This window comes from Suncus etruscus, chromosome 9 (genome assembly GCF_024139225.1).
Source record: "Suncus etruscus isolate mSunEtr1 chromosome 9, mSunEtr1.pri.cur, whole genome shotgun sequence".
Taxonomy (NCBI): Eukaryota; Metazoa; Chordata; class Mammalia; order Eulipotyphla; family Soricidae; genus Suncus; species Suncus etruscus.
Genome location: NC_064856.1, coordinates 956,088 through 973,420, shown reverse-complemented (window position 1 = coordinate 973,420; position 17,333 = coordinate 956,088). Strand labels below are relative to the sequence as shown.

At 56.5% G+C, this 17,333-nt stretch overlaps 1 protein-coding gene across 1 annotated transcript in view; it reads left to right on the top strand.

The window, feature by feature from the left end:
* PYGB (glycogen phosphorylase B) overlaps window positions 1-16,965 on the top strand; it is a 39,830-nt gene extending 22,865 nt beyond the window's left edge. The window contains exons 5-20 of the mRNA XM_049780222.1: window positions 712-843; window positions 2,706-2,817; window positions 3,076-3,158; window positions 4,097-4,240; window positions 4,494-4,586; window positions 5,470-5,616; window positions 6,461-6,624; window positions 7,136-7,250; window positions 8,094-8,195; window positions 8,859-9,006; window positions 11,988-12,046; window positions 12,321-12,462; window positions 13,097-13,304; window positions 13,908-14,042; window positions 15,216-15,282; window positions 16,715-16,965. Coding sequence (XP_049636179.1) covers window positions 712-843; window positions 2,706-2,817; window positions 3,076-3,158; window positions 4,097-4,240; window positions 4,494-4,586; window positions 5,470-5,616; window positions 6,461-6,624; window positions 7,136-7,250; window positions 8,094-8,195; window positions 8,859-9,006; window positions 11,988-12,046; window positions 12,321-12,462; window positions 13,097-13,304; window positions 13,908-14,042; window positions 15,216-15,282; window positions 16,715-16,867 — 2,004 coding nt within the window. The 3' untranslated portion in view covers window positions 16,868-16,965. The remainder of the gene's footprint in view (window positions 1-711; window positions 844-2,705; window positions 2,818-3,075; window positions 3,159-4,096; window positions 4,241-4,493; window positions 4,587-5,469; window positions 5,617-6,460; window positions 6,625-7,135; window positions 7,251-8,093; window positions 8,196-8,858; window positions 9,007-11,987; window positions 12,047-12,320; window positions 12,463-13,096; window positions 13,305-13,907; window positions 14,043-15,215; window positions 15,283-16,714) is intronic.
* Window positions 16,966-17,333: the final 368 nt, after the last annotated feature.

Sequence of the window (17,333 nt, the reverse complement as noted above, 5' to 3'; positions counted from 1 at the left end):
CTCAGGAATCACTCCTGGGGCACCTGACACCTGGGGCACCACATCTCAGATGCTGGGGATCGAACCCAGATCAGCCATGATCTGGGGATTTTCAACCAGCTCTTTCCCCCTATGCCCCATCATTCAGGTGCCTCTTGATATCTTTGGGATGGAGGGGGTGGTGTTTTTCTAAATCGTACCCGAATTTGCTTCTTGAAGAGCAAAAAGTGCGAATCGTATGCCTGTGACTAAAAATCTTATTTTTTGGGGGAGGGGGCCACACCCAGCAGCACTCAGGGGTCACTCCTCGCTCTACACTCACAAATTGCCCCTGGCAAGCACTGGGGGACCATATGGGATGCCGGGATTTGAACCACTGTCCTTATGGACATAAGGCAAATGCCTTACCTTCATGCTATCTCTCCAGCCTCTGGAAATCTTTTTTTTTTTTTTTTTTTTTTTTGGTTTTTGGGCCACACCCGGTGGTGCTCAGGGGTTACTCCTGGCTGTCTGCTCAGAAATACCTCCTGGCAGGCACAGGGGACCATATGGGACACCGGGATTCGAACCAACCACCTTTGGTCCTGGATCCGCTGCTGGAAATCTTTTCTTAAGGGCTGGGTTGTTTTTGGTGTCTGCTGGGCTGCATCCAGTCAGTAGCCTAGCAGGCACTGGCCAGGAGGGGGAACCCCTGCACCAGCGTCACCTGGCTGTCCCGGTTCTCTCTTGCAGGTGGAAGAGGCAGATGACTGGCTGCGATATGGGAACCCCTGGGAGAAGTCCCGGCCCGAGTATACAATTCCAGTGCACTTCTATGGACGAGTGCAGCACACGGCCACTGGCGTGCAGTGGCTGGACACTCAGGTAACTGGCCTCCGGGCCCTCAGGAAACAGGATGCCTGAGCGAATGAGTGAGCGGCTACTTGGTGGCTCGGTGGCACACCCCAGCTACTTGTGTGTCTGTGGGGGGCACATTCCTGGCCTCCCTGGAGGTCTTGGCTTCTGCTTCCTCCCACAGCCCCTCTCATAGCCCTGTACCATGATGGATGTTGAGTCACACTGGTCTGACACGGGGCAGCAGGCCCAGGCTCAGGGTGACGGAGATGCTGCCCCAGCTTAGGGGGCCCAGACCCTGCCCGTCACGGGTCCGTGGGTCCTGTCACAGAGCAGCCAGGTCTGGTATGAGAGAGGCGGGCCACAGACAGCACATGTCCTGGTGGTGTGGGGGGCGGTGGCTGTCGGGAGCAGCTTTATGTGAGGGAGTTGTTGTCCCGAGTCTGATACAGGGAAGAAGAGCACAGAGGGAGTGAGTAAGCCCTGAGATGGGGCAGATGGTGGCAGGCCAAAGCTGTTTGCCTCGAGTTTCTTCCAAATTCAACTTTCAGTAGGCCCTGAAAGCCTGAAAACTTGGGGCTGGCTAGAGCCATACCATGAGGCCTAAAATGCCACCACAATGTTAGTGGTGTGTTTTCATACATAGCATGAATAGCATCACACCCTCCACTCATGTCCACTTCCCGCCACCATTGTCCTGGTGTCTCCTACCCTCCCAGGCCCTCTGCAGTCAGCTTGCTGCTGAAACCTCTTCTCAGTTTCTGTTGCCTTATGGGCATTTGTTATTTTCCTTTTAAGATTTATGTCCTGCATATGACAGCTCATTCTGCATCTGTCCTTTAAACCAGGGGTCCTCAAACTTTTTTTAAAAAGATGGCCATATGCAAGGCAAATGCTTTCCCTGCTGTGCTATCATCTGGATCTCCAGAAAAAAATTTTTTAATGCTTCTTAAGTTGCATTAGATTTGCAAGTGCAGAGAAGTGTGCTCTCTCTCTGTGTGTGTGTGTGTGTGTGTGTGTGTGTGTGTGTATGTGTGTGTAGATAGTATGTCAGGGGAAGTAAGAGGGCCTGGACAAATGTATTCTAGCAGTTCTTGCTGAAGCCTTATTGGAGAGGGAGAGAGAACAGGGAATTGTGGGGGTCAGGAGCAAGGTGACAGGGTCAGAAGAAAATGACAATCTTTGGGGGCTACTGGAACTGCATTTTAGTTGGGTTTTTCGGGGGGGAGCACATCCCAGTCACTGCTTGGGGACCAACCTGTTTCTCTGGCCTGAAGCTCTTTGTGAGTGAAACACTATGGGTGTGAACCATTGTGAACCTGCCCAACTATGAGAAGCCACATTATGAAATCCAAGGCTGCGAGTACCCCAAGTCCATCCTCTCCATCTCCTCCAGAGTGGCCACCAGGTGGCAGCAGGGCCGGTTCTGGGCAGAGGGCAGGAGCATCAGGAGGAGAGTTAGGGTTAGGAAGTGGAGGAGTGTCTGGTTTGGTCCAGAATTTCAGGTCAGGAGGAGCCAGACAGCAGGCATTGGGAGCTATAGGTGAGATCAGGAGGGTCTGCTGGGAGAACAGGGGTGTGTCTTGCTCCTCAGAGAGTTGAGTAAGGGCGGGCACCAGCAGCTGGAGAAGGCATGCCGGGAGGCTCCACGACTGAGCAGTGTAAATGCCACATGGAAGGTGACACGGAGGCCCAGCAGACCCCTCTTCTGTGGTCTCACCTGCATGGGCAGCGAGGGTCTTCAGGAGGGGGTCGAGGGTCTCTCAGCCAGGAGTGGAGTATGCATGGGGCGGGAGGAGAGCAGGAGAGAAGAAGGCCTACTCCGAGAGTGCGGGGCTGAGAGATGGTGCTGGCTCTCGCTGACATGCCTGTGCCATCTCCTTCCTGGTGAGGTGGTGCTGGCCATGCCCTATGACACTCCAGTTCCGGGCTACAAGAACAACACTGTCAACACCATGAGGCTGTGGTCCGCCAAGGCGCCCAACGACTTTAAGCTCCAGGATTGTGAGTCCTACATCTTCCCTGGCTCTGCTAGGTCTCTGCCCCTTCCTGAGCCCTCCTACTCCAAACTTTGCCCTCATTGTTACGGACACCCACAGGGCAAGAAGGGGGTGACCGAAGGCTCCCCAGAGTGCAGTGGCCATGGCAAGAAGGGTGACATGGATTTATGGTTTATAAGGATGAGCAGAGGGTCCCCCCCACCCCAGGCATGGGCCTAGCATCTCCGAGGATGGGGGCCTGACTTACCTTCTCTGCTCTCAGTCAACGTGGGAGGCTATGTGGAGGCCGTGCTGGAAAGGAACCTGGCCGAGAACATCTCCAGAGTCCTGTACCCCAATGACAATGTGAGTAGCAAGCAGGCAGTGACACACACAGGATGCAGGGCCCAGAAGGACCCGGTGGCCCCGCTCACTGAGTTAGTCCAGTGGTATCAGGGCCTCCATTTGCCCAGGTGATTGATGGCCGCCATATTGCCCAGGAGTACCTGCTCATCTTCTCCAGAGAGCTTTCTGGTTTCTCTTTTGCTTCCCCTTGGTTTCTGTTGTGCTGGGGACTCGGCTCAGACGTGCTGCCAAGGGCTCTGTGTGCGTCATGCTCACACACACGTGGCTGCTGGGCCCTGGGACTACAGACAGCAGTGCCACTGGAATCCTGCTCGGCAGGAGGAGCAGAGCCAGGCATGGACTTGAGGCAGCGCCCGAGAGCCCTCGCCCTGGCCCTGCGCGCTCGCTGCCCCTTTGCCCCAAAGAGCTCTCGGGGCAGGTCCGTGTTCCCTGTGAACATGCAGCTATCTGGGCAGCTGTCTGAGCTGGCCCCACAGCAGAATATCCTGTGGAAGGGCCCTAGCTTCTAATGGTCAGCCTCCCTCCCCTCACTAGCGTCTTGTGCCCCCTGCATCCCTCCTGAGGCTTTCTGAAGCCCACACTAGGAGCAAGTCTGCCGCTTGTCTGCATGAGGGGCAGCGTTTTCATGGGCCCTTATTCCTAACATTGGCCTTCCGTTGTGCAAGGTTGGAACCTTCCTGTCCAGGTTCCTCACACAGGCCACTAGAACCCTGCGCCACCCTCTCTGGAGAGCACAGGCAGGCTGGGCCACTCCCGGCCTCATGCTGTGCCCTTACGCCCAACTCCCACAAGCTCTGAGCAGCCAGGACTGAAGGTCTGAGGTGCCAGCGCATGCTGGGCCTGGGCCCTTTGCTTTCCTGGTACACTGCTTCTGTGTGGTCAGGGCTTAAGGTCCCAGCAATCCTGTGGCAGCCCCACATGAGCCTTCCCGCATCTAGTTTTTTGAGGGCAAGGAGCTGCGCCTGAAGCAGGAGTACTTCGTGGTGGCTGCCACCCTTCAGGACATTGTGCGCCGCTTTAAATCCTCCAAGTTTGGCTGCCGGGACCCAGTGAGAACCGACTTCGAGACATTTCCGGACAAGGTAGGAGGAGCGGACAGACAGAGACTTCTAGGTTTCTTCTTCAGGATTGGGCACCGGCAGGGAGACTGGGCAAGAAGGTCAGTGCAAAGGCCAGGCCTGGCTCTGCGAGGGTTGCCCTGCTCCTCTCAGAAGGCAAATTTTCTGGGGACATCAGAGCTGCAGTGGCAAAACCTTGGGCCACCGGTTCTAAGCAGAGGACCCCAGGCTCCCTGCACTGGCAAGGGGCCTGAGGAGACCCTGGTGTATACTGCAGGTTGCCATCCAGCTGAATGACACCCACCCAGCCCTTGCCATCCCTGAGCTCATGCGGATCCTGGTGGATGTGGAGAAAGTGGACTGGGACAAGGTGAGCATCAAGGACGAGGCACATGGACCCAGGCCCGGGGGAATCCACAGCCCCCGTCGCGTAGGGCACGCTCCTTCCCACAGACACTGCCCCTTTCTGGGCCTGGGCCGAGAGCAGATGGCACGGCTGGCCTCGAGTCTGTCCACAGCAGTGCCAAGGAATAAGCCAGTACTCGGCTGCTGGGAAAGGCCTCAGGAGGTGAGGGACAGTACTCCAGAGCACGCAGCGTTCTAGAGTCGGGCTGAACTTTTAGGGAGTGGGGCAGAGGCGCTAGGATATAGAGAAGTGGGTCCGTGGGAGACAAGACCAGTATTCCCTCAGCTTAGAGCAGCATCAAAGCATTCTCATCTCAGAGCAGCAGAAAGAACTCTTCTGTAATTGTAGTGGACACTTTTCAATCTGTCACCCTCCCTCGTGGGAGTGCAGGGGACTGCATCTTTGTGCAGCAGAGGGCAGGGCAGCGTAGCTTGCGCTCTGGACTGGGCTGTGAAGTCAGCTCAGGAGTAATGAAACAGAAAACTGCTCAGCGCTGTTCAGTTTAATAATACAAATGGTTTACAGGAGGAAAGGAAAGGAAACAGAGATGTATGAATCCGTATCCTTAACCGAGCAGTAAATCACTGTGTGTGAAATAAAGTAGATACAGTCTGATGAAGAGCAAGTAGGAGTTCCCAGTGCAGGGCATCTCTCTAACTTAAGTATGCGCAGGGTCTGGACTGAACTGGGGGAGTTGTGTCAGGAAAGTGAAGACCCGGTACTGGGAAATCCCGGAGGGCAGAGACTTGGAGGGCTCGGAGCAGCCGCCTTCCCAGACTTGCCCCTGCCTAGGCGTCCGGCAGAAGAGCTGCTTGTTGCTGACAACACCTACCCTGGAATGTTCCAGGCTTGGGAAATCACAAAGAAGACTTGCGCGTACACCAATCACACGGTGCTGCCGGAGGCCTTGGAGCGCTGGCCGGTGTCCATGTTCGAGAACCTGCTGCCACGGCACCTGGAGATCATCTACGCTCTCAACCAGAAGCACCTGGATGTAAGCCTGGCTGTGCTGGCGGGGATCAGGGGTGTGTGTGTGGTGGGGGGCTGCTGCAGCCACAGCAGGGAGCGGCTTTGACCTGCTGTCCACCAGGCACCAGGTGTCTCGCCTGGGCTTTATTTCTCGAAAGGAATCTGCACTGTTGGGCAGGAATTGGGGCCTGGAGCTGTCATTTGGCACAGCTGGTGTCCCCCTTCCTACCACCTCTCCCTGTCGCCCTGTGCATAAAAAGCATAGAGACAGGTCATTCCAGAATGCAGGATATAGCTGATGGCTTCTGGTGTCATGGAACCCTGAAAAGCACTATTTGCCTTTTCTTTGTTACTGCAGAGGACAGCGATACAATGATCAGGGAACAGTGGTATAAGAATTGGGGGACAACTTGGAAAGTCAGTGGGACAGTGGGGTAAGAAATGTGGACACCGGAGAAGGAATGCATCAGATGAGCACAGATACTGCAGATGGGTGGTCCTGGGTTTCTGGCCCGCTAAGAGCAAGCCCCAAACACCGTCGGGGTGGCCCTCAAATGCCCAAATGAAACCAAACAACACAAGCACTGGGGAAACGGAGCTCAGATGTGGCAGGTCTCTCACTGGTACTGAAGAGGGGGTGCAGTGGTCTACACTGGAGCCAGGTGCTGCCAGCTTTCTGGTAAGCCAGAGGATAAATACATCCCCGGATCATTCCAGGGAGTTGCATAGACTGGCTGGGGCCTCCCAGGTAGGCCCGGTTGGGAGCTCTCAGAGATGCTGGGTGGGGCTTGCTGTAAGACTTTTGCAGTTGCGACCCTGTGGCCACCTGTCTGGCCTTCGGGGGTTACTCCTGAATGTCTTGTCAACAGCACGTGGCTGCCCTGTTCCCCGGCGATGTGGACCGCCTGCGGAGGATGTCTGTCATCGAGGAGGGTGATTGCAAGCGCATCAACATGGCCCACCTGTGTGTGATCGGGTCCCACGCCGTCAACGGCGTGGCCCGGCTCCATTCAGACATCGTCAAGCAGTCCGTGTGAGTGGCCCTGTTGCAGCCTCGCCTCGCCCTTCTGCCAGGTGCTGTGGAGGTGGTTGAGCAGGGGGCACCTTGCTGACTGTGCTCTGGGTCTCTGTAGGGACCTGCCCCCAGGACCTGGTGTCTGAGTGTTGGCAGGGCCAAAACGGTCAGGTCATGGCCTCTGTCCATGGGATGGCATCTGAGTCCTTTGTACCCATCCTGGGCAGTCTGTGTCCAGGAGCCCGTGTGCCTGTGGCTGGTCTGATGAGCTCTCTGCCTTGGTAGATTGTCAGTTGTTGTTCCCAACTTACAGGGGAGAAAACTGGGGCTGGTTGCTGAGATCTAAAGCCCACCGCTCTTTCCAAAACTCTGAGTACTGCTGGGCTTTCGTCCCAGAGCCAAAGAGAGTAAGAGAAGGAATCCAAGAGAAACTTCAGGAGTGATGGGAGGGCTTGTCCCGGGGTCCACCTCCTTGCCTGGCTCCCTTCACAGCCTCTGCGACAGCGGCCTCTTTCCTGTGCTCTTACAGCTTTAAGGATTTTCACGAGCTGGAGCCAGAGAAGTTCCAGAACAAGACAAATGGCATCACGCCGCGGCGGTGGCTGCTTCTCTGTAATCCAGGATTGGCCGACATCATCGTGGAGGTGAGGCCTCCTGTCACGGGCTCAGCAGGCGCCTATGGGCTGTGGGGCAGAACTAAGCCTGCCGGGCCATCGAGTCTCTGCTCCAGGCCTGTGGGCAGGTGTGAGGGTGACACTTAAGCCCGCAAAGCTGGAGAGGGCACAGTGGAGCTGGCTGGGTCAGAACTGGTTTTCTCTTTGGGTTTTGGGTATTACTCCAAGGCACTCAGGGATCATGGGCATGGGGGCTGAGATCACCCCAGGGTGATCCTCTGAGGTGCCGGAATCAAGCCTGGGTTGGCCTGTATAAGGCAAAGGCCTTTCCCGCCTACTCTCACTCTGGCCCCCAGGACTTTTCTTTTCTCCTTCCTTGTTAGTAACAGGGCCATAGTAGTACTTTCGTCCACCTCCTGGCTCTATGCAGGAGACCAGGCAGTGTTGAGGATGGAACCTGGCCCACGCATGGAAGCCTGTGATCAGCTCCTGAGCCCTATGTCCACCCCTGGCATGGTTCTTTAGGAGCCGCCACACGATCCTGGGGAAAGGCAGGGTGTGTGGTGGCTGTGGGCTCCCTGCACTCTTGGGGTCTGTGGTGGTGGCTTCTGGTCTGGGATGGGGTGCCAGCTGCAGAAGCCAGGAGGAGGGCTCGGAAGGCAGGGGTATTGGTGCAGGACATGGATGTTGGTACTCGCAGAGGCTGAGACCCAGCCACGGCTGACTGAGGGGGCTGGATGGCACCCTGGAGTCTTGTGAGTGAGACTTGTGAGTGAGAGAGGAGCGTGGGGACAGAGCTAAGGTGGGAACTGAGGTGTTGCGATGAAACGAGGGGGACAACTCTCGAGCAGACATCCTTTTCCGCTTCTTCAGCGAATTGGGGAGGACTTTCTGACGGACCTGAGCCAGCTGAAGAAACTGCTGCCATTGGTCAGTGATGAGGCCTTCGTCAGGGACGTGGCCAAGGTCAAGCAGGTGAGGTCACAGGCGAACCTGAGGGACGGTGGTCCCCCAGATCCTGCTCATGCTGAGCCCACTTGAGGCTCCGCAGGGTGAGAACAGTGCAGGCCTGGCTCACAGGAGGCCAGGCCTCCCTGCCTCTCTCCACCTGCTCTGATGGGTGTAACCCCAAAGCAAGAATAGACGACATGAGGGCCCTCCCAGTGTGCCTCTGAGTTTTTCTGAAAGCCAGGGGTGCTGATCCCCCCAGCCTCTCCCCCTCACTGGCGGGGCACGGAGCCAGGCCCTTCCAGCAGTGCCACAATACCTTCCTCCCCGAGGTGCTGCTGGATTGGTCCCTCCCGAGGACACCCTTGTCCTCTCTCCCCTTGAGCCTGCACCCTGGACTCCTTTGCATCAGCTTTCGCCCAGGTGGACGCCTGTTCACTTTTCTTTGATCTTTGCCCCTCACTGTGAGAGCCTTAGTCAGTACCTTGAAGCCCTCTTCAGCAGCTCCCCGGCCAAGGCCGCTGCTGTGCCTCTCCGAGTCCCCTCCTGCCCCTCACCAGACCTGTCCCGGTGTCCCTCAGGGCAGCACGGGCCCCTCGGGACCAGCCACCCTGGAGCCCTTCGCTCGCTGCTTGTCAGACGGACAGTTCCCTCTCCGGCGCCACCCACCTCCTGTCCTTCTCTCTGCAGGAAAACAAGCTGAAGTTCTCTGCCTTCCTGGAGAAGGAGTATGGGGTGAAAGTCAACCCTGCCTCCATGTTTGACGTGCACGTCAAGAGGATCCACGAGTACAAGCGGCAGCTCCTGAACTGCCTGCACATCATCACCCTGTACAACCGTGAGTGTCCCCGCGCCCCGCCAGCTGCCCTGCGCAGCCACCGCGTCCCCCACCCCGGGGCCTGGGCTCCAAGGGCAGGCGGCTGGCCTGTGGCTCTGTGGGTCCGGGAGGCAGAGCCGTGGAAGATTCTGCTGTGCCGGGCTCAGCCCTCCTGCGCTGGGTGGACACTGCTCAGCCCTCGGAAGGATTCTGCCCCTTCAAGGCTTTCCAAGTGCTTGAAACCCACATGTCTGGTCAGCGGCTTGAGCAGCATTTTATTATGAGGGCAAACACTCTCCCCCCAAAAGAAACAGGAGCGTTTGCTAGAGCTATCAATGAGATCATAAGGTTTTGGGAAAACTTGTTTGTTTCTTTGTTTTATGTTTTTGCCTTGGAATAAAGTGAAAGTGAATTTTGAAAACTGGGAAAAAGGGGTAAAAACAGGAAATGAAACCTTTTTGTTTCTTCGGTTTTGGGTGTTTGGGTCACACCCGGCGATGCTCGGGTTTCTCTTGACTCTGCGCTCAGAAATCACCACTGGCAGGCAGGCTGGCTCGGGACCAAGTGGGATGCCGGGGATCGAACCTAGGCCCGTCCTGGGTTGGCCACGTGCAAGGCAAATGCCTACTCCAGCCCCACAGACCTACTTTGTAAGGGCAGAGCTCCTTTCGCTGGGGAGGCATTTTAGGAACTGGACTCGGGTTGAGTTTGGGGGCACCTTCATGGGAGCGTGGGCGACGGCCGTGGTCTCCACCCCTGTGCTCAACTGTATCTGTTTGGTCCATGACCGTATCTCATGAATATTGACTTTTGATTTCTGTAGCTGTTGAGTCTCTGCCCCATCTCTGTCATTTCACGCCCCTCCTTGTAAGCAGCTCTGAGGGGTTCTGATGCTTTTCTGCTTTTCTGGGAACAGTGTATGTCTAAGTCCGTATCTCTTCCGGGAAGTGTAAGTGTACAAACATGTGCATCTCTCTTTGGCGTAGACAGATGTGTGTGTCTGTGTGCACACATTTCAGATGTTTACAGGTATGTGCAGACACGGGAGGTGTGTCCTTCACTGGGTCACACATGTGTCCCTGCTCCTTTCCGAGGGGCTCTTTATGCCAGATTCTCGGCTGTCACTCCCAGTGCCCTGGGTTCTGGACCTGGGCCTTGTCCCTTCCCGGTTTTCCGCTGCCCGTGGAATTTTGGTGTCAGTGTTCTCTTCTTCAAGCATGTGCTCTGTTCAGTCCCATCACAGGTCCTTGCAGAGGGGTCGCAGCGGCTATGTGGCTTCCGTGAGATAGAAGTGTGTGTGGTGCCCTGTGGAGGCTGTTTTTGGAGCCTGCCAAGGACCCCCGACTCACTGTCAGCTGCTGTAGCTGGGGCTCCGGGGTGGCCCCACTGTGCTGGGCTCTCTGGCTCTCTCGAAGCTGTCGGTGTCATAGGATACAGTCTTGAAACACAGGGTTTTTGCAGGGGTCATGGTTGGCATGGCTCAGGGGCTTCACTGGCTAGGCGGAGCCACCTTCCGCCTCTTCTCTCCAGTCCTTTGTAGACATCTCTGCCCCTGCCTTCCTCAACTCTGCTTTCTCCTGCCCTTCCTGAGCATTGGTGCTTTTGTTCTGGGCCCTTCCTCCCCTCCCCCATCTAATTTTCTTTGCCCTTAGGGGGTGTGGGAACAGGCAGTGTGAGGGTTTGGAGATTGCTGCTAGCTAGAGCTCTGGACTCCTGCGTTGAGTATCTCCCCAGCCCCAGAGGAGCAGCGTACTGACCTGGGCTCTGACAAAGGAGAACCTTTCTTTTCCCCACTGGTGCTGGGGATCCAGTCCAGGCCCTCTGCCACAGAGCCAAACCCTTGTCCAGTCCCTGACGGACAGTATAGGTCAAGTGCACCTCTGTGCTCAGAAATGGAGCACTTTCCTGGAGCCTAAGTGAGCTGCCTGGCTTAGACCTTCTTGCTCTAGGGAGCAGCTCCTTTCCCTGTGTGTCCAAGTCTCTTCAGCACCTTCTAGGCTAGGCTGGCCACGGCGTCCATCCACAGGGTCCCAGGTCTTCTTGGTGCCAGCTCCATGTCAAGGAGGGGTGACAGGATCTGCTCAACCACTTCCCTTCCCTGCTCTCTGGATCTGAGTCCAGGATGCCCTGACCTGTTCCCCATTTCTGCCTATGACTGGGGGTGCAACTTGCCCAGGGATCCCAAGCGCACATCTTTGTTCCTAGTTCAAGTGAGAAAAATGCATGCCTGTTTGATTTCCACTTATTTCTTTGCGGGTTTGGGGGCCACACCTGGCAATGCTCAGGAATTACTCCTGGCTCTGCACTCGGTGCCTGGGGTACCATATGGGATGCCGAGGATTAAACTCGGGTCAGTTTTGTGCAAGGGAGGTGTCTTACCCCCTGTACTATTGCTCTGGCCCCAGGCCATGCAGGTTTTTTTTGGGTGGGGGATGCTCCAGTATTATTCCTGGCTCTACATTCAGTTCTCACTCCTGGTGGGCTGGGGGGGACCATATGGGATGCTGGGGATCAAACCGGGTTGATCAAACCCTGTGTGCTGTACTGTCACTCTGGGCCCTGCACGTTTATTCTTCCCTAGTCTCTGTTGCTCTGTTTGGTTTCTGGAAGTAGCTGCCTTCAGCCTTCAAAGCCCTCAAAGCCTTGCTATGAACCTGGACTTGCAGCTGCCGTCAGAGCCGAGTGGATGCTGCCTCAGTCACTGCTCAGCCTCCCTGTGAACCTCCCCCCATGCACATCCCAGAGTCCAACACCCAGGGAGGGCTGAGCACATGGTTAGGATCCCAAGTGTGCGCCTTTACAATCCCCTTCTTGTGCAGGCACCGAGGATTGGCCGTGAATCCAGTGCAGGCAGCAGGGGCCGTTCAGCAACCTGATTGCAGCCTCCAGCGAGCTTTTTGTACTCTGCTCAGGCTCTGTCTGGGCTGATCTCAGGAAGTCAGTGTCCCTCAAACCCAGGCAAAGCATGTCTGACCACACTCGCTCTTCTCTTTGTGTTGCAGGAATAAAGAAGGACCCGACCAAGGCCTTTGTGCCCCGGACCGTCATGATTGGCGGCAAGGTGAGTTGATGTGCTCTGTGGCTTGATAGGTTCAGTTGTGACTTTGTGTGTGTGTGTGTGTGTGTGTGTGTGTGTGTGTGTATGTGTGTGTGTGTGTGTGTGTGTGTATGTGTGTGTGTATGTGTAGTGGTGGCACCTGCTGCCCCTCTGGCTCACTGCATGGGGGTTGGGGTGAAGGCCTGGGCCACAATGCATGGATTCCCTGTGGGTGTGCTTGAATGGGGTGAGTGCACGAGACACCCGTAGTCCCACTTAGCTATGTCCTTCCATACAGGCAGCCCCCGGTTACCACATGGCCAAAATGATCATCAAGCTGGTCACCTCTATTGGTGACATCGTCAACCATGATCCTGTTGTGGGTGACCGGCTCAAAGTGATCTTCCTGGAGAACTACCGAGTGTCACTGGCTGAGAAAGGTGCCCATGGGGATAAGCCGGGCCCTGAACAGTGCAGAGGAGTGCAGGGGCTTCCATCTCACCTCAGGCATCAGATGGCTTTTGTGTCTGCATTTCCTCTCTCGCTGTGATTTCAAAGCTTTTCCTGGACTGTCTCCTCCGTGCCTCTTTGCCCATCTGCTCCATCTCTTTGTTCCAGGTCCGGGTGGCAGGCGGGGCACCTGGCAGGCTCCTCTTGTTTCCTTGCCCTCCTCCTGCCTCCTTCATAACTGCTCCTGGGCATGTCCTTGGCATGCTTCTTCCTAGGCATTGCTTCTTCCTTCTCTGGGCAGCGCTGCCTTCCCTGACCTTTCTGGGGGAGCTCCTGGCCTAGCATGATGGGTATGCCCTGGGTGTGGCTTCCGGGCTGAGGTGGTAGGAAGATCCAGAGCAAAGCCACTTTAGGTGCCTCTGGACCTGGAAGGGGAGCATCGCAGGCAAGGTGCACTGTGCCCAGCCTCAGCTGCCTGCCGGTGTGGGGTGATGGCTGCATTTGCCCCAGAATGCCCCAGAATGGGAGGGGAGGTCTGTTTGGGATCAGCCGCCTCAGCTCAGGCGAGAAGCTGCTGTCTCCAGGTGCCCCTGGTGACTTGGCTGTGTCCTTCTGCCCCCACAGTGATCCCCGCTGCCGACCTGTCCCAGCAGATCTCCACGGCGGGCACTGAGGCCTCGGGCACGGGGAACATGAAGTTCATGCTCAACGGGGCCCTCACCATTGGCACGATGGACGGGGCGAACGTGGAGATGGCCGAGGAGGCCGGGGTGGAGAACCTTTTCATCTTCGGCCTGAGGGTGGAGGAAGTCGAAGCGCTGGACCAGAGGGGGTGTGTACTCCCCACCGCCGAGGAGTGACGCAGGGTCACGGGACTCGCTGTCCCCACAGTGGTGGCCGTCGCGTGCACACACACACTCCAGCATATGCCCAGCCTAGGGAGCCTCTGTGCCTACAGTGACGGGCTCTGTGTCCTTTCTGGGTCCAACATGCTGGCTTAGGCCACATTGAAGGAACCAGCTTCTTTGCACTTGGGTGTGGTGGTGGTGGCCCAGGGTCCCAGCCTGTCTTTCCCAATCTCTGGGGTGACCCCGAGCACGGTGATTAACGGGGGTGGGAGGCAGTTTCAGACTAACCCACTGCCCTGGCTCTTGGCTGAATTCTTTCCAGAAACTGTTGTGTTGGGCTCATTCTTGATTTACGTCCCCAGGAACTCCTCTCTCCTGCTTTTGCTCTCATCCCAGGGTGACATCCCCTTGTCCCCAGTTCCTTTTATCTTGGGGTACATGGGTACAGTGGGCCAAGCAGGGTAGGACAAATGTGGGGGACAGAAACTGGCAGGATTGGCTTTGCACCTGTGACGGACCCCAAACAGGCCAGGTGATGGGGGCCAGAGCCGGGTGAGCAGGCAGGGCTCACAGTCCGTGTCCTGCAGGTACAATGCCCGAGAGTACTACGAGCGCCTGCCCGAGCTGAGACAGGCCGTGGACCAAATTGGCGACGGCTTCTTCTCGCCCAAGGACCCCGGCTGCTTCAAGGACGTGGTCAACATGCTGCTCCACCATGACAGGTGGGCTTCAGTTCCCTTCATCGCCAGGGCACTCCCAGCTGTGGGCTAAACGTGACACCTGATTTGGGGGCGAGCCCTGGGTCTCTGGCAGCCCCTCCCAGACAGCTCTGCTGTCCCCTGCGTGGAGCTGCTTGTGATCTCAGGCCAGCTTAGTGTCTGCCGCTGAAGCCAGATGCAGAGCCTGGCCCACAGGTCCCCCTGTGAGTGGGGCTGTGCCTCCTGAGGCTGGGTGCAGGCACTTCCAGGACCCTCTTCCTCGAGGGATATGGGGGACAGTGGGAGCTCGGTGGGAGCCGGGCAAAGGGTATGATGGGAATGGCGATGACAATACCCACCCAGGTGTCCAGAGGTGCAGGGACCTTGGGACCCAGCATGCCCTGTTGATGTGAGAGAAGCCTGGCAGGTGCCCAGCCCCTCGGCCCCACTTCCTGTTGCTGTTGGGCTGTTGCAGTGCGCTAGGGCTGCTCCTATGGGCGTTGCTCAGGTGTGCTCTGTGGACCATAGGTTGGCCAAGAGCAAACTCGGTCTCTGTGTCCAGCCCTGGCTGTAGTGTTTGGATGAGTTTTGCATGAGACTGCCTTCACAGCAGCTCTTAATTATACACACGCCTGTTCACAGAGGCACACATGCGAACTCTAAACCTCATACACATGTAAAACTACATACATAGGCGCACACACATGCAAACTCTAACTCTACACACACACACCCTCCTAACTGAATACACATTTGTAGCTCCACACCCACGGGCTCACACGCCCTGAAAGGGAGGTCTTTGGACGAGGAAGGACTGGGATTCAGTCAGATTCGGTCCTACACAGAAAAGCATTTTTGTATTTGCTCAGCCTTCATTGTACCTAGACATGCAGAGACTTTCCCTGTGTCGTTGGTCTGAGGTGAGACTGGACGGTGGGACGGAGCTGGGCTGACTGCCAGAGGCGGTCAGCAGAAAACAGCCTAGGAGGCTTCACCCATGTGCTTGTGGTGGTGGTGGGGGGGGGGTATCACAAACACCAGTTTCCTCTAAGAACATTGGGGTGACAGGTTTTCCTGGATTAGGTTCCTAAGAGACTTCCAGGACCTCAGGGCCTGCTAGACTCCACCACCCAGAGCCCACAGGCAGGTGCCTGACCTCTGCCTGCTGTTGGGCCCAGCCTCCTCCTCGCATTGCAGGTTCAAGGTGTTCGCGGATTATGAAGCATACATGCTGTGCCAGGCCCAGGTGGACCAGCTGTACCGGGTAAGGTTCGGGCACCCAGCTGGTGGGCAACAGCTGAGTCTATGCATGTTCATGCGTGTTTGAGCGCAGGTGTGTGCGGCCTTCTTGGGCTCTCACAGGAAGTCAGGTTTGGACCTTTGTGACCCAGAGTAGGGACTTGTGCCATCCGGTGCTGCTTTGTCTGCATCTGCCTGGGCCCCTACTCTCCCCTGCCCAGATAGGTGCCCTGGCAGAGTGGACCTTGGGGGTTCCAATGGCAGTGAGCAGCTCACAAGCAGGCAGGCTCTCCTGAATGTAGCAGTGGGGCTGATGAGTTTGGGATCCTAGGATCTGGACCCCCATGATCAGGATTTGGGGACTTCGGGCACTGGTATAGAAGTGCAGGATGAGTTCAAGAAGAGTGAGGGACCAGGACCTTTGTGCACGGAGAGCAGCGGCAACACACGTGTCAAGCAAGACCTTGTGCCTGGGGCCCGGTGAGCCATTTGTCCTAGGAAGGAGACTGGGCCTGCTCTCTTCTTGCTCCCTGGTGTGCCCCATGGTTGACTCAGGCCAAGCCTCCCACCTGGGACTGTCAATAGGCTTTATTGAGGGCCCCACGTAAATGGCACCGGATGCTGGTGAAGAGGGCCATTAAGTTGAGTGACCCTGAAGTGAGTTTGGCGTTGCATCCCAGAACCTACACCTGCCACCTGGACAGGACAGGACATGCCTGAGGACGTTCTGTGGCGCTTTGGGGTGGGGGTGGGTGCCTTTGCTACTAAGTCAAGGCACCGCTGCCATGCGGGGGAGCTGTGACCACCACAAGCCAGCCGTGTCCCTGGTCACTGCACCTGCCTGTGGCTGCAGCTCAGCTGGTGGAATCTTTGTTATATGGCTATGACATGGTTGTGTACCCAGGTAGGCTGGGTGTGTGTGTGTGTCAGAGCTCAGAGCTCATCTGCAGCCAGTGTGTGTGTGTGTGTGTGTGTGTGTGTGTGTGTCAGAGCTCAGAGCTCATCTGTGTGTGTGTGTGTGTGTGTGTGTGTGTGTGTGTGTGTGTGTGTCAGAGCTCAGAGCTCATCTGCAGCCAGCTCGAACATTCCAGATTTTGTTCATCCTCAAGCCTTCCTCCCTCTACTAGAGCTCTCAAACTCAATTTACCTGGGGGCCGCAGGAGGCAAAGTCGGGGTGAACCTTGAGTGCAAAGTCAGTAGTAAGCCTTGAACATTGGGGGGTGTGACCCAAACAACTAAAACAAAACAAAACAAAAAAAGATTCCTCTAGGGCAGGGCCACAAAACGTATGGAGGGCCATTTGTGGCCCGTGGGCCGTGAGTTTGAGACCTCTGCCTGAGCGTGTGTGTGTTTGGCTTAGAGCTTGCGTGCGTGCGTGTGTGATAGCTCAGAGCTCATCTGCAGCCAGCTTGAACATTCCAGATTTTGTTCATCCTCAAGCCTCTTTCTCCCTCTAGAACCCCACGGAATGGACCGAGAAGGTCATTAGAAACATCGCCTGCTCAGGCAAGTTCTCCAGCGACCGGACCATCTCCGAGTATGCCCGGGACATCTGGGGCGTCGAGCCTTCAGACCAACAGATTCCAGACCCTGACATCCTCAGGGACTAGGTGTCCAGTGCAGGCACCAGAAGGCTTATTCTTGTGTTGGTTCTGCATGTTTTCAGTTGCCTGGGGTCCCCTTCAGTGCTGTTGTTCTGTGAGCCTGGAACAGGTGTGGCAGGGGGGCAGGGTAGAGCAGTGTTGCCTGCTGGCTTCCCTGCTAAGCTTAATCCTTTCCACCCTCTGGGATCTGGGGTTGCAGGCAGGTGCGGGGGCAAAACACAGGGCAAAAGTTTCTACAGCACCTGACCAGAATGGTCAGCACCTAACCATTCCGTCCCCAGAATGGCTGGGAACAGGCCGTGGGGGTGGTCTGCCCAGGGTCTCCAGATTAACTAAAAGGCCCAGAACAAGTGAACAAGTAAGGGTGACACGGGGGAGGGACTCTGTGCCTGCCATCAAGGGGACCAAGCATAGGACAAAGCTGCCAGATCAAAGGTCGTTTTATTTTTTCAAACATAGTAGCCTCCCAAGA